The sequence below is a fragment of the Lactuca serriola genome, chromosome 7 (assembly GCF_051521515.1).
Source record: "Lactuca serriola cultivar US96UC23 chromosome 7, Lser_US96UC23_V15, whole genome shotgun sequence".
In the NCBI taxonomy this organism is placed as follows: domain Eukaryota; kingdom Viridiplantae; phylum Streptophyta; class Magnoliopsida; order Asterales; family Asteraceae; genus Lactuca; species Lactuca serriola.
In genome coordinates, this window is record NC_136414.1 from 32,494,699 (window position 1) to 32,511,354 (window position 16,656).

At 34.7% G+C, this 16,656-nt stretch overlaps 1 protein-coding gene and 1 long non-coding RNA gene across 3 annotated transcripts; one reads left to right on the plus strand and one right to left on the minus strand.

Annotated features, from left to right (window-relative positions):
- Window positions 1-1,473: 1,473 nt before the first annotated feature.
- On the plus strand, window positions 1,474-5,543 carry LOC145062732 (sodium/calcium exchanger NCL2-like). 2 transcript variants are annotated; one of them, XM_079010323.1, is made up of 7 exons: window positions 1,477-2,000; window positions 2,366-2,554; window positions 2,650-2,831; window positions 2,940-3,058; window positions 3,141-3,408; window positions 3,624-3,920; window positions 5,079-5,543. In XM_079010323.1, exons 1-7 carry the CDS (start codon window positions 1,703-1,705, stop codon window positions 5,319-5,321), a joined length of 1,596 nt encoding a protein of 531 aa, XP_078866449.1. In that variant the 5' UTR covers window positions 1,477-1,702; the 3' UTR covers window positions 5,322-5,543. The 2 variants fall into 2 exon arrangements, with proteins under 2 accessions (XP_078866450.1, XP_078866449.1); XM_079010324.1 differs by lacking the exon at window positions 3,624-3,920 and having other exon boundaries at window positions 1,474-2,000.
- A 7,868-nt stretch (window positions 5,544-13,411) lies between these two features.
- Window positions 13,412-14,675, minus strand: LOC145063556 (uncharacterized). The gene is made up of 3 exons (XR_013688005.1): window positions 14,498-14,675; window positions 14,225-14,292; window positions 13,412-13,586 (listed from the first exon to the last, which is right to left on the minus strand). It is a non-coding gene; the product is annotated as an uncharacterized LOC145063556 (long non-coding RNA).
- Between the last annotated feature and the right edge of the window lie 1,981 nt (window positions 14,676-16,656).

Here is a 16,656-nt window from a genome sequence, read left to right on the forward strand (position 1 = left end):
GTGGGGTATTCTTGGAGTTTGAATAGAAAATATGGGGTATTGTTAGAACTTTGCTCTACAAAATTACATTGTGGGACTTATCCCATATTGGTGGAGGGAAAACCTTTTCCCACCTTATAAGTCTTGTCTCACTCATTTAATTAAATGGATCAAGTAATGAGTTAAGCATATTGGGTTTGGGTTGTGGTGTTGGACTAGTCAAATTGGGCTAGTACGTAGTAGGCTCGGATTATTAAATATTAATGATCAAAGATAGGGCATTGGGCATTGGGGCTCTTGGGCTCTTCTTGATTAAATAATATTTTTATATATAATTCGAAATTAATTAGTCATTAATTAATTTTTATTTATTTAGTACAAAAAAAATTCTATTAAATATAGGATTAATTGCAGACAGATTTTAGCAGTTAATTTCGGTTGGTGGTTTACAACCACTATTGGAAGCCTATAAATAGAGGAATTCAGGCAGAATTTGAGGGCTAATGAAACACACACATTTTCTCTCAAAAATCATTCTTTATATCAAAGGGATCATGGTGAATTTCGACATATTCAAAATTTGTTCTTAAATTGGTTGTTGTATCCTCAAGAAAGACACATTCCATGGAAATTTTTGTCTTAGGACATTGCAAAAGCAGGCCTCAATCTGTACAATTTTGTGATTATATTTTATGTGTAGTCAACATTCAAGTATGTTTTCTGTAAACTGATTCTTGTATATTACATATATCTGAATTTCGTTTGTTTTATTTTTATTGGTTTTTTGATTGTATACTTCTGTCATAACATAGGTTATTCGCATATTCATAACCTCATGCGTATTCAAAATGTTGTTAAATTTTTGCAATTTATTATTCTATATCATGTCCATTGGGATCAATGTTTTAAAAACCATTTTTTTAGTTAAACGGTCTGGTGACTAGTTTCCGGTCCAACCGATTCGACCAGACGATTAAAACCGGTTTTTGAAATATTGATTGGAAGTGATAGGTTGTCAATATTGTGCATTTTATGATTTTATTAATATGACAATTAATCTAAAAATAACTTGAAAAAAACATAAAACTTTGTCTTTGTTCGATAAAACGAAATATCTATTCTTTGAATTGAACTTGTGAAATATGGAAAGTGATTCGTATACAACAATTTATCTTCATAAACAACTTATGTTTTATAGAATTATACAATATAACATTTTAAATAATTTTTCATATATAAAAAAATTATTGTCATCTCCTATTAAAAAATAATAATAATAAAACAAAATTGTGAGATATTAATACAGGGGACCATTGCAAAATGAAAGGAAGCATTCCATGGAATATATATTATTTTCTCGTAAAAAGTAAAAGAGAAATTAAAAGTAAAATAGATGGCAATTTGTTATCAAGATTCCTCCTATCTAGATATTTTTGTTATCATATCCTCTCTCTTTTCTGTCCATTAAAATCTCTATAGATATTTCCCCTTATTTTTCTACGCCAATTAATATCATTACTCCGGCAAAACATGTGTTTTCTTTTATATAATCTGCTATTCAAAAACTTTCGCCTATCGCTCGTATTCATTTTTCATCTTCTTAATTAATTTATCTCTTTGCTTATCCAACGAGCATATATATAACTAGCCCTAAGATTAGGGTTCTAAACGACTCATTGCTATAAAGTTTCAAGGCGAATAACCACTCAAAACAAGAGGACAGATGAAAATATACGTAAAAAGTGGGAATTTTATTATTTTTTTGGTGATTTTGATGGAGTTTTATGGAAAAAACGAGGGTGCAACAGTGACATGCGAACCTAAATACGAGTTCTTACCATGCACAAGCGAACCATGGGGAACGCTTTTCCTAATCGTGGTTTATCAATACTTGGTGGCTCTTGGTCAGAAGTACATTTCTGATGGATCGAATAAGTTCTTCAGTCTTATCGGGCCGGGTATATTTGGCGCAAGTTTGTTTCATATTCTTGCAAACTTCCCGACACTTTTCCTCGTCTTGCGTAAGCTTTGTTTTCTACCTTTTTATATTCTTTAATCTTTTTTCTTGCAAAAGTTTTTGTTGATGTACCTAATATTGTTACTAGTATTTAATTTGTAGGTAAAGTTATAATTAATTAGCCATTAAACTTTTAAAATTTTGTTATCATTCGGTCTCTTTAACTTCTTTAATTTTTTTTATGTTTTAAAATGTCACTTGAAGATTTGTTAAAATGGTCATTATAACCGCAACATCTTTCCATAATTTGTGGGGTTCTTTTTCTGATATATAATCCGAAGGTTGGAAGTATAGAAGAGAGAAACGTTGTTTTAGGTCAAAATAACCACTTTGGCAAATTAATCCATCTATTCGATAATCGATTTTCAGAGTCTGGATTATCAAACAACAATGGAGGTTCTTCTACAGCTAGTTCCGGAATGGACATGTTAACAGGATCCGCAGTCATGAGTCTAACAATAATTTGGCCATCAGTCATAACTTTCGGAAGCTATGATCTTGCAGATGATGATGACGAGGTTACAGAGCAAGAGCCATCTTTCTTAACTAAATTAACAGGTACTCTATCTTCACATACAATCAACATATGTGCAATCAATCATTGGAGTAACTTTTTTGTAGTTTCTTATGTCTTTCTTTTTTGCTATTTTTAGCATATGGTGTTACAACCGATAAAGCAACAACATATACAGCAAGAATCATGCTCGTGTCACTTATTCCTTTTATCATTCTCCAACTCCCAGCAATCATCAGTTCGATATCAATAACTCGAGTGATAATTTTAGTCACTCTCATCGTTGTGTCGTCTATGTACATTACTTACATTATGTATCAGGTTAGGCTTTAATATTTTAAACGATAGAAAACCACAAAAACTTGTCATTTCTGTATATGAAATGAGTTGGGTTCTTACATCATAATAAAATGTAGCATTCACATGTAGATCTTCCAACCTTGGATTCAAAACAGGAGATTTGAATATGTGACAAAAAAATTTGTCAAGGACAAATTACAGACGCTACTCTCCATAAATGGGAAGCCAAATGTGCGACGTATAAGAGAGTTGGTATTCGTCTAAAAAATTATCGTTTTTTAGAACTATAAAGAAAGCATTAATTATGACTGAGAAACTTTTCTTGTGCAGGATTTTTAAGGGACTTGATGAAGATCACGATGGTAAAGTGTCCAATGCTGAATTGAAAACTTTCCTACTAGGAATACAATTACAAGCAGAAACTACAACAAACGATGATTTTGTAGAAAATATTATGGATCAATTCGACATCTCAGGCAATCAATCTATTGAAGAGAATGAGTTCGTAATAATTCTAACGAAATGGCTCCAGGAAGTAAAAAAACCGCTCTCTCAAAACGATTATAACCCTCTTACCTTCTTGTTCAAACGTAATCAGGTAATTAACTTTCTATTTAGGAAACTTCAAGAATCTTTTGTTTTGTTTTTGGACATATATTAATGTTGCAACCTACAAGTGTTTTTAATTAAAAAGAATTGTCATAACATATTGACCGGTTGCATTAATTAAGAACTACTTTTGAATGCAACTTACCTACTATTTATTATCTTACTAACAAGTAAATCAAATAACCTTTTTATTTGTTTATATAGGAGGCAGATAAAGAACAACGAAAGGCTTTGATACCTACGAAAATCCGTAATGCTCAAAGTTCGATATTGGAGTTCTTGGGAGCTTTGAGCCTAATATTTTGTGGGATCACTATGACTGTTCTCGTGTCATCATCATTTATAACGAATGTTGTGGCTTTTGCAAGTTATGCAAATGTCCCTTCCTTCCTCATCCCATACTTTATAATACCATGTGCCACAAACATATCACGTCTCTTATCAACCATAAGCTCTGCAACACAAAAGACGGAACGAGCCACGTCTTTAACATTTTCTAGGGTATTGGTTCCTTCTAAAACCAAGTTCTCGAGTTTTTTTTATGAAGGAAATGGGAGGGATAAAAGCTATAGCCTATAGGGGAAGGGGAGAGGGAAGGAATTGAAAGGAAAATAAAACTATAAAAGTAATTAATTGTGTTCTTTATTGGAGCAAAATAGACCTTCTCAAGTTAGAAGAAAATGGAAGGAAATCAACATTTTTACATTTATATCCTTAATTGGTAATAAATGAAGCTTGTTGTAGGCACAAAAAGGTAATTTGTGCATCATATTCCTTTCTCGTCCCTTCCTAATCCACCCAAAAATGGACTAATGGTTTTCTAACTTATTTGTATTTTCCTTCCCTTTCATTTCTTAAAAAAATCTCAAAAACACATCTTTAGTTATCTTGCCTTCTCTTCTTGATTAAAATAAAGGAAAATAATTAAAATATCTTACAAAGTTTTTAGGGTTGGCCGATTCGGTCCCTAAAGTTATTTTCTGGATTTATAGGGGATATAAGATAGGTTACGACCTGCTCTTTTAGTCTATTTCAATCTTTAATAGTCGGTACACTATACAACAGTGACCATTTAGACCAAAAATAACCCACATTATACTCTTATAAAGCCAAAAAAATAAGTTTGGGATCATTTAAGCCCAAACTTACGAAATCGACTTCAATCGACACTTTCGTCCTTGATGGTAAAACCAACTCACTGGTGAAGGAAGCAATAGTCACCGGTGAGTTGGTTTTACCATCAAGGACGGAAGTGTCGATTGAAGTCAAATTCGTGAGTTTTGGTTTAAATGATCACCAAGTTTATTTTTTATTTTTTTTGGCTTTATAGGGACATAAAGTGAGTTTTTTTTGTCTAAATGGTCACTATCGCATGGTGTACCGGCTATTAAAGATTGAAGGGGACTAAAAGAGTTGGTTGTAACCTACCTTATACCCCACATAAAACCAGAAAATAACTTTAGGGACTGAATTGACCAACTCTAGAAACTTTGTAGGGCATTTGTGTCATTTCCTGCATTAAAATAAAGTCAAGGACATGTGGTTAGTGTTTGTGGGTAACAAAATCCATGTCCCATGACTTGGTGTGTATTTTTTTGCACCATATATATGTGTAAAGATGAAAAGGAATTATGGTTTAAATTTTTTCTTTTTTTGCAGATCTATTCAGGAGTCGCCATGAGTAGTATGAGTACTTTGACGTTATTTCTATTACTTGTGTACATAAGAGATCTGCCATGGGACGTATCCCCTCAAGTTTTTGTTGTCTTGGTAATTGGTGGAGGGATGGCAATTTTGACAAGTACAAGGACAGTTTACCCACTTTGGATGGGTTATGTGGTTTATCTAATGTACCCTATTTCACTACTAATGTTGTATTTGCTTACCGTTACTGGGGCATAATTGCAGGCTAGATTAAATCTACATGCACTACTATCCTACTTGTTTTAGTTATATGTGTCAATGTATTTTAGGTTCTTTCTAGTAACATATTACATTGTTTTTTTTTTGTGTGTCATAAATCTGCTTATGTATCATGTAATAAGGTATTTCTACTTCTCTTTAGTATGAGAGTTGATTTGTACACAACAGTTCTTCATAAATAATAATTTGTGCTTTAAAATATTGTATTGTACAACTCTATAAAGCATAAACTATTGTGTAGGTTTCGGCGAAGAAAAGAAAGAAAATTTGGCTTATCTTCAAAGTAGATTTTGATAAGGCCTTTGATAGCCTAAGTTGGTCGTTATTGATGAATATGATGTGGTTGATGGGTTTTTGTGAAAAATGGATTTCTTGGATCAATGCTTGCATAATTTGAGCCAACCTCTTTATCCTAGTTAATTTTAATGCTACAAAAGAGCTTCGTCTTGAGAGGGGTCTTCGTCAAGGAGACCCTCTCGCATCCTTCCTTTTCGTTATTGCAATAGAAGGCCTTAGGGAGATTATAGCGAAATCTATTGACAAAAAAAAATTTACAAAGGTGTTGATCTTCCTAATAACGGCCTGAAACTTTCTATATTCCAATATGCAAACGGTGTTATATTCATTGGGGTTGGTCTAAAGAGAATGCACTAAATCTCAGGAGAGTGCTTAGATGCTTCTTTCTTGCTTCTGGTCTCAAAGTCAACCTTGCCATGAGCAAGGTGTTTGGTGTTGGAGTGGGTGTCAATAAAATTGCAAATATGGCATGTTGGTTAAATTTTAGTCGATGATCCTTCCCGTACGGTTATCTTGGCATCCCAATGGGGGCTAGGATGACCAAGATGAGTAATTGGACACCTCTTATTGAGAAATTTCAAAATAGGCTATTAAGTTGGAAAGCTAGCAATCTCTCGTATGGTGGCAGACTTACTTTGTGAAAAGTTGTCCTTGGTAGCCTCGAGACCTATTTATTCTCTCTTTATAAAGCTCCCAAGACCATTATCAAGAGAGTCGAGAGTATATGCAACTTCTTCTTTTGGGGTGGTGGCATAGGGCAATAAATTCACATGGATAGCTTGGAAAAAGACCTTAAACAACAAGAAAAATAGAGTCTAAGCATTGGAAGTCTTCTTGCTTTAAACTTTGTTTTACATGGTAAATGGTGGTGCAAGCTTACAAATGAGAATGGGTCTTTATGGAAGGAGGTTGTCGGATCGCTTCATGGGACAGATGGTGATATTGGTCGTACTATATTGATCTATTATCAAGGAAACACTTGGGGTAAAATTACTCATATTCATATTGAGATTGAAAAGTATAATGTCAATCTTAACTCCCTTTTCACATGTCAAAATAATACTTGGATCTGGAATGCAAATGAAGAGAGGTGTTATAGTGTCTCTTCCTTACAAAAGATATTTGACGATAAGTTTTTACTCGTTAACCCACAAGAGACTGTTTGGAATAGTATTACTCTAGGAAAAGTGAATATCCTTATGTGGAGAACAAGACTAGAAAGACTTCCCACCCCGGATAAATCTTCAAAAAATTGGAGTAAACATCAATTCAGTTCTCTGCCCTCTTTGTCATACTAGCCCTAAAACGGAAGACCATTTGTTTATTGGATGTTCCACGACCAAAGAAGTTAGATCATTGCTTAACCAGTAGTAGAGTGACCTTCCAACTTACTTAGACTCGATACAACAATTGGTTAACTACAATGATGATTTTGGTATTAGTTTTAAGTTAAAACAAGAGTTCAAGTGGTTCTTTTCGCCTTGGTATGGATTGTTTAGAAGCAAAGGAATGAGAGTGTATTCAACAACAATTACAGAAGTAGTAAAGAGCTTCTTAGTGACATTAAGATTTTGGTGTTCAATTGATTTAAAATCAGACCTAAGAGAGGTTCATGTATAGATTGGGGCAGATGGTTTTGTAATCCAAAGTCTGAATGTTGTAACGCTCTTTAATCCCTAGCTCTCGCTAGTTTTTATATAAAAAAACTTGTTCAAAAAAAATATTGTGCAAGAGAAGAAATTATTGTATACAGATCACTTCTTAGGTTATACATTATGTATCACCCGTTAAAGACCGGACACATCATCACAACACCTCTCTAACATCCGGAGATAGTGTTCACATGTGGAGGATAGGAAGGGGTTTGTCAAGTGAGAGAGGAAGAGGTAATCCATTACCTATCTTCCATAACCGGGCATAGATACAACCACGCCACATCATGAGTCATGACTATGCTTGCTCGGAAATGGTCTCACGTGTGAAGAGGCTTGCCACATATGATAACCATCAAATTTAGGTCAACGATCGTCAATCACAAATGTGTAGAACATCAATGTAATAGGCCAAATGTATAATATTCAACTCTTGTTTATGAAAATACAATATTATACTTTAAATATCAGTTAAATCGTAAAATTGTGAAAAAAATTAGATGAACAAACACTTTTTGTTGTACATAAATGATGAATTAACATGCATCATTGAAATAGATATATGTATTAAGTATTACTTTGTATAAATAATACCCTAATCAGAAAGTATGCATAATTATGAATCTGTAGATACAATCCAAAGAAAACATACAAGTCTGTCGTTTAATGACGTAATTAACGAAACTTCAAACACTTCGTTAGGGGCCTTAGACGATAAATTTTTAACTCCGAACAATTTTCCCTTGATGGTTATATGATCTAGTATTTAATTCATCTCCAACTCATTTTGCCCGAAAAGACCCAACACTGTTATGGATAAGATCAGACAGTGCAATACCAACTTTCCCTTTAAGGAATCTTCAATCGATTTGTTCGCGTAGATAAGCAAAGCGTTCGATGAACATGTTAGCATTTTAAAAATTAAGAAATAATCTAGTATTTGATTCATTTGCTAACTTTTCGATTTCAAGAAGATATGACACTTTCGCGATTTTAGTCGGATCGCAACAAACGGGAATTCACCGTTATCGTACTTACTAAACACTCTGCTCGCCTAGTTATCGTGACTCATTAGGTGAATATTTTTACGATTTACGAGAGGTAAAATCGAACACTGCAAACAAATGAATTGAAATTTTCCGTGAGAAGTCGAAATCGGACACCCGAGGCACACGACACGAGAATGTGTCACATGGCACGTTCTCGTCCATGCACATTTTCTAAGGAATCTTTCCATAAATAGAACCATCAGCTGATCATTTCCCTCACACCATCTCTTTCTCACTAAAAGTCTCTCTCTCTCTCTCTCTCTCTATATATATATATATATATATATATATATATATATATATATATATATATATATATATATATATATAGGGAAAGGATCAAATGAGAACACCTAAAAGATTGAGAATGCGAGAGCAGTTCTGAACCAATCATTTTATAAGGGTATATTAGTAACTTTATATAAATATTAATTATTAATTTCCTAAAATCTAGGGATAATGATTTTAATTACCTAACAAAATTAATATTTCCTTTTAGTTAATAATATATATATATATATATATATATATATATATATAAATATTTTTTTATGATTTTTCCCAAAAATTATTTATGACCGTTTCAAAAAAATCACCTAAAAATATTAATATTTTCTTTTATTTTAAATCTGAAAAGAAAATCTTAAAAAAAAAATATTATTTTCTACTATTTCACGTTTTTGTTTTTCAAAAAAAAATGAATAGAAATTCAATCGCAAATCAATACATTTCCAATCATAAATGAAAACACATCAAATTACAAATAATTCAATGCATTTTTCATAAATTGAAAATAAAAAAAAAAGTGTAAAAATTATCATTTTTTCATAAAATGAATACCCCTAATCATAAATAAATAAACACATTCACATGAATACACTAATATTCATAAATATACAATCATTCACACATGAATACATTGCAATTCACAAATGAATACACTGTTATTTATAAATTAATACACATTCTATCATAAATGAATACATGTGCTATTAATAAATGAATACAACTATTCACACATAACTACAATGTTATTCATAAATGAATACACGTGCTATTCATAAATAAATACAACCATTCATGCACCCCCTTCAAGAAATTATTACCAAAAAATTCAAAAATTAGAATTGTGTTTCTTTCCATTGGTACACCTCGTTGTCGCTTTTTGGTTTGCAAAATCTCTCCCATAAGGTGGGAAATTGCCCCTGAAAGGGGTCAGAATGTAGTTATTGTTTCCAGGATAAGAAGTGGAGTCTCCGAACACAAAAATAGCAGAAACCTTGTGGTTTTGAGTAGACGTTTTCACGATAAGATCTTGTGGTTCATAAAACTTAATTCCAAAGCTAGATTCATGTATGAATAGAAAGAAATACGAGTAAATAAATGTAGTTGATTAAACTTCATTGATTTACAGTCAAAATAAAAATAAAAGAGAAGATAATCATTACCGATCGAAGCAACTGCCCCATCGAGACCCCTTCCATCATTCCATTCGAAAATGCTCTCACAGACATTTTATCGAGCACCTTATGTGCACAACTCATCCTTTCTTCACGAACAGACCCTCTTGGCCCCATTGGTTCCCATTCATTCAACAAATTAAAGACCATTGCCAATTTCTAAACAAAAATGTATAATTGTTGAGAGCGATCCATGATTTTCGATTAAATACCAAATCTGGGTAGCCATGTGTTAAGATATTTGTATTTGGATAATAAAATTTCAAAGAGCATACTTGTGAACAATGCGTCCCTTTCCATCCACTAAATCTACCCGACTTCAAGTGAGAAAGAAATCGGGGGTTTATCTCGCTACTGTTGACTTTTAGTCAAAGTTACATTGTGAAAATATGCATCCCTGATAGCCTCGCTGATACAATATTACCATGTGCTGTGAACGAGAAAACTCAGAAAGATGAGAAATCAGATGACTTACAAAGGTCCGATTAGGGCTGCGATAGATGGTGGAGCGAAGATGATGTTGCGATTAGGAAGAAATAGGGGGAATACAGATGATGGAGGCGGTTTATTGATTCAACCCTAGGAATAGAGAGAGAGAGAGAGAGAGAGAGAGAGAGAAAGAGAAAGAGATGAGGTGGGGGAAAATAATTTAAATGGCAATATGAGAGGTGATTGAGAAATTATAGGAACAAGTTAAAATTGCAATTACCATTATAGCCTTGTGACCTTTTACAAGTTACACTTAAATACCTATGGTTTTAGAATTTTTCATAAATCCCTTTTTCAATAATGACCTTAGATTGAAGTATTTAAATGGTCCAGATCTGTTCTCGCGTTCTCAACCTTTTAGGTATTCTCATTTGATCATACTCCTATATATATATATATATATATATATATATATATATATATATATATATATATATATATATACATATATATGGTTTTCCGACAGAAGAACCACCCACTGCCGATGCTTGCGACCACCGCGAGCCGCCACCGGCTGCTAACCCTTGCATCGATCTGCTGTCATCGAACTCTACTTCCGACCAACCTCCGGCATACCACCTATCTCTGGCGGCCCTCTTTTTTCCAACACCATCACCAGTGATGTTTTTCGGTGCTTTTCCGACGACCGAATGTTTTTCTGATGAGTTTTTCCTGTAGAAATTTTTCAAAGACCACCTACCATTGTCCCAATCACTTTCCAACTATATTTACGGTGAAGCACTGCCCATATGATTTCAACACAATCCGATGTTTTTACAAAAAATGCGATGATTTTTAAAGTACGCTTCGAGGGTGAGTTCACATCCTCATTTTAAAACCTTTTACTACTTTTAGGGGAGAATACATGCTTAAAATGTTATTTATTGTTTATATATTTTAAATCATTATTTAACTGTCGTTGAACTTGAACTGTCATATTTATAAATGGATAAATTACATTGTCATTACGTTGTTTACAAAACTTCGATATTGGTTCACATAACTTGGATATAAGTTATACATTGTTGTTACTCTGCCCACATAACTTGGATATTAGTTATGTACAGTCGTCACTCTGCCCACGTAACTTATACGATAGTTATGCACTTTATTTATAAAACATTTAAAATAGTGAAATACTATTAAAAGTTGGCTTGATAATTGAACATTTAAAGTTAGGGCTATATTCTTTTAAAACTACTTTCTCAATGATTTACATAAGACATTTTGGTGTTATTTGATTTTTCGAAACGAAAGCACCTGAAGTATAAGAGGTTTGTTTTTTAACTTCTGCAATTTGCTACAATAAACGAAGATTTAAATAAAGTGATATTAGCAAAGCATATATTAAAATCAAAACATAGTTTTGATTATAATAGACCAAGATTGCTCAAATAAGTCTACAAGGTGCTAAAAGTCTATATGATAAAGCAAATTAGCAACAGAAAATCAAACTTATTTACATAAAAAGTCAAATATCACTCTTCCTTTTTTTCCTCTTTCTTATATCAAACTCACATTGGACAAGTTCACATTTCAAATAAGGTCGACTCATTTCCTATTAATGAAAAAATTATACATCAGTTACATGTCTACAAAAATGTAGGTAATTCTAATAACTCATACTATTATTATTCATCATTACTACCATTCTAAAATCCTTCAATGTAACTATTTAAGCTCTCATGAATGCTCATACCCACCTATCCCCTTCTCACCTTGTAATTCAAAATGCATGGCTCTACCAGAAAAGCGCACGACCCTTGCTTGGATGTGCGTTGTCGACGCAAATCCTCCACTCAAGAAAAAAAAACGCATGGTAAGGAGTTAGAAATCGCACGGGCTAAATCACGAAACGCATGGCCTAAGGCTAGACCGTGCGTCCAAGTCGCATATTCCAAAAAAAATATGCACATAGTCGGCCTTGAAATTGCATGGGTAACATAAAAAACGCATGGACACCATTAGACCATGTGATTGAAACATGTTTGGCAACCCTAAAACGCTAAAACGCACAAGCACAAGCACACACACCCTCCTTTTCTCTTTCTCAACGGGTTGTGATCGGACACACAAACTCACGGGCTAGCGTTCGGTCGTGCACTTCGATAGAGGCCATGTGATTTGGTAATGTGTTTTCTTAATCGAGTCTCTTCCCTCATAAACCTCATGATCGTGTCTTCTCCCCTCTCTATCACTCTTCGGCCGAAACTCCTAAACCCTAGTCTAGGGTTCGAATTCTTTCAATTAATCCGAGATTAAGCCACAAAGGTATGTTATTATGGGTTCCTAACTTCATCTCATTCATCATCTAGGTTGAATACCTCCATTATTGGGTTAAAAAATCGGATTTCTCTTCATAAACCCTAGTTTGTGATTTGAAATTTTTTAATTGATTCTTGTATTGGTTTCAAAATTCTTGTATAGGGTTTCAAAAGCAAGCTTGGGGAGGTGTTTTGGAAAGAAGATTGGAAGCCTCCATCTCCAATTGTGCATTCCACCATTGAAGAGTTCAAGCTTTTCTTGAGGTTGAAGATGAAGTGAACAATTCAAGCAAAACACCACAAATTCAAAGTTTGAACAGTACATTCTTTCCATATATCAAGTTTTACACATTAATTTAAAGTTTGTTTGGTTAGAATTGTTGTGTGTTCTTGTGCTTCATATAATTATTCATTCGTGCTTGTCTGGTTGTGTTGTAGTCTTTGGTTACCACTTGTCTATCATATATTCGGTTTGTCATCATGCCAAAGCGCAAATATACAAAGTCAAAGGAACAATTAGAATCCAAATATGTTGCCACCACCATTGTTCACAGTTGTCTTGAGCACCATGACCGCTACCTTCATCTGAAGGAACGCGAATACTCTCAGCAAGGGTTTGTAGATATTCTCACTCTCCAAGAACTAGGTGTTTATGATGGCGTCCTTAGGTTGTTTAGAAATATCGGTTAGGAGAAAATTCTCACTTTGGCACCAATGGAATCGTATAAAAACACAATGTGACATCCCCAAAATCACGGCCAGAAAAGACCGGTTTGTTTATGCTTTGTTTAAAAATCAGAGTAACATTTTAAATAAAAGTGTTGCGGAATTTGTCCCAAAACAATAATATGATAAAGATTTATCAAAAGCATTTCCATAGAAATGTATTTCATTAAAAGACTCGGGATGTCATGTTCGTACAGATCAAAAGCATAAACAGTACAATACAAGCCTTACTACATTATTTCATATCTACAGGCCTATATCCGTAATCCCTCGTCCAAACATCGTATATATGCTCAAGCGCCACTACCTGTAATACATAAAACTGAGTGGGTCAGGCTTGGGAGCCTGGTGAGCACATAGGGTTTTCAACCCACAATAAATAGTTTATTAATTTCATCAATCAACAATAACCCGATTACCCGTTCCCGTTATCCTCACTTTACGTCCCTAAACACCTATCATAAGGGACCTAGCCTAAGGATCATCATCGGGACGGACACTACTACTAAGGGGATTCCTCAGCAATAAATGTCCTAATGGGCAACCATGTGGGGGATGGAGTACATCTGGTGAGCATACAGTTCAAATAAACACACAGTTCAAATAAACACCTACAGGTTGCGAGCCTGCTAGTGTTCCACTGGACTGTCTAGAATAGTCCGTGGTCGTCATCTATACTCCGCTAGATGACTGGATCATCAATAACATCTATAACGAGGCCTCTCATTATTTTATTTTGTCACACAGCAACTATTACATCTACCCATGTTTTACCCAACACATTTTGTAGATATAAAATACATATACAGTTTAAATCTTTGAAAACATGTATAAAACGTTCATCCAGCATAGATAGCAAGTATTCAGATAATATGCACAAATAGCACGTAATTTATATTAAATACTTCATATCTATGTGTAAGTTGAAAGTAAATATGCACTCACCTGAAAAGGTGGTGATTCCGAACCCAGACAGCGCTTCGCTTCTTAAAAAGAATTTTCTTCGACGAAACCTAGTATTATTACCACTAGAGTTTAGTTTATTATTCGTCGAGACTAATTAATAGTCTAGCTATTATTATTATTATTATATAAGCGTCAAAAAAAATACTTATATAACCCATAATAATAGCCCAAGTATTTATTATAAGTTCCTAATAACGTTACTATAATTAAATAAAAACTATATTAAAAATAGCGTAGGCGTAGCTCACTTACAGCGGGTTTTATAGAAAACCGGGCTTTGCTTGGAGCAGCGTTCCCGAGCCGAAAAGCTCTTCTTCTCAGAGCCTTCGAGCACTCCGGGGCTTCCGCCTCGTGCTAGGGAGGTTCCCTAGGCTTTTTGGGGGATTTCGGGGCTAGAGAGAGGTTCTAGAGAGAGAGAGAGTAAAGAGAAGAAAGAATGGGAAAGGTGTGAAGAAAATGAGGGTGGGAGAGGTGGTATTTATAGGGTGAAATGTGGCTGAACTTGGTGCCACATGTCACCATCTGGTGGCAAGCCTTGGGGAGAAAGCAATGGCCAAGATTGTGCCACATCACCCATTTTCGCACAGCACACTTCCGACTTCTAAAATCCGTAACTTTCACATACGACCTCCGTTTTTGACGTTCTTTATATCCACGCGTAGGTAATAATAAGATCTACAACTTTCATTTTGACACCGTCAGCCAATTCTCGATCGATCTTAAATTTAACAGTACAAGGAGATTATACTGTTAAACGTCTGCGTAAAATTAATAACTTCTACATACGGACTCTGTTTTTGTCTGTCTTTTTACCGTTGATTTCCTATTAATGAGATCTTCAACTCTCATTTACGTTGCGTAAGCCAAAAACCGCTCGAACTAAAATTCGAGTTTCAGGCCGTGCACTGCTAAGCCGAATCTTAGAAAAATCATAACTTCTTCATACGAAGTCAGATTTGGGCGTTCTTTTTATCGATGTTCTTAGTTTAACATATTCTACGACTTTTGTTTAGATTGATAAGGCTAAAAAGTCTTCTATCGTAAATTCACTATTTACGTCTCCCGGTGTCGTGCCGGTTTTGCCGTAAAACTTCGGCGGGCCATAACTTCTTCGTTATAGCTCGGATTTCGGCATTCTTTATATGTACGGAAACCTTGAGACGTATTCTACAACTTTATGTAGAGATATCAGGATTATCTCACACTTTAATTTTGACGCTCATTTTTATTCTTTATTAATTATACATTTATAATTAAATAATAAACACATAAACACACATAATTCACATAATACTCAAATATTTTATATTTATTACTTCAAAAAGAGTTACAATAGTTGACCTAGACTATTACATTGACAAAAATGCTTAGCCCTGAAAACCCGGGCGTTACACACAACCATTGAATTCTTACAATCCTTGGAATTTAATTACAATGCCAGATGTCTCTCATTTCGACTCATGCAGTTGCAATTTTTTCCGAGTCTAAAGGATATTAGTGGGTTTGTTGGGATTTCTACATTCAATACTTATGGTCCCAAATTAGGCTACATGCGAGAGAAAAATGCCCTTTTTAAAAGCCAAAGCCTTTTGAAAGGAAATCACGGGACTTGATGTGCATGAGGCTCGATCCGCCAAAGCATCCCAAATCATCCATTCGGTATTAAGGGTGGCTCTCCGAATTATTGTTAATATTGTCTTCCCCCAAGAAGACGTTAGCAGAGCTGGTAAGATGGAGCTAGAAATTCTTTGGTGCATGGTCACCGACTTGAAGATACCATATTTTGGCGCCTTCCTTGCTTACAAACTTCTCAAGGTCTCTACTAGCGATTCTGAACCTATCCATTGTGGCGGGATTATCACTTATCTTGCCATCCGCCTTACTTGTGCTGAGATTTTTTAGAGCAAGCGCCCGAATCTCGAGAAAATCACACAAGGCTCCAATATCATCACATCTAATGTCCTTGTAGCCACATCTTTCTTCCGCAGAGAAAGTGGTGGTAGTCTCACATGGTTGGTGCAAGGTGATCCCTATTTCTGAGTTCCTGTTGGGGACTTCAGTTCCCTCCATCTCCAGCAGGACATCACTCATACTCGATGGTGTCTACCAAAGAATATTTCTATAGTTTCCATTCCACGCGCCCCTGAGAGCTCCTAAGTGGCTGGTCGTCGACCACGAAGACGACACCCTTATTCCTCCCACTCACTGCACTCCTCCTATTGTAGGGGGATCCACTTTCATTGCCCCAGTAGAGACCGCATGTTATTTCTACACCCGACGGGTGACTCAGTACCATGACACATACATGAGGCGTTTTGATCACCTTGATCAAGTTGTTGTCAACATTCGCGCTGATTTGTCTGTAACCAATGCCTCCGTCCAACAATTGACACAACGGTACAAGAAGTTAT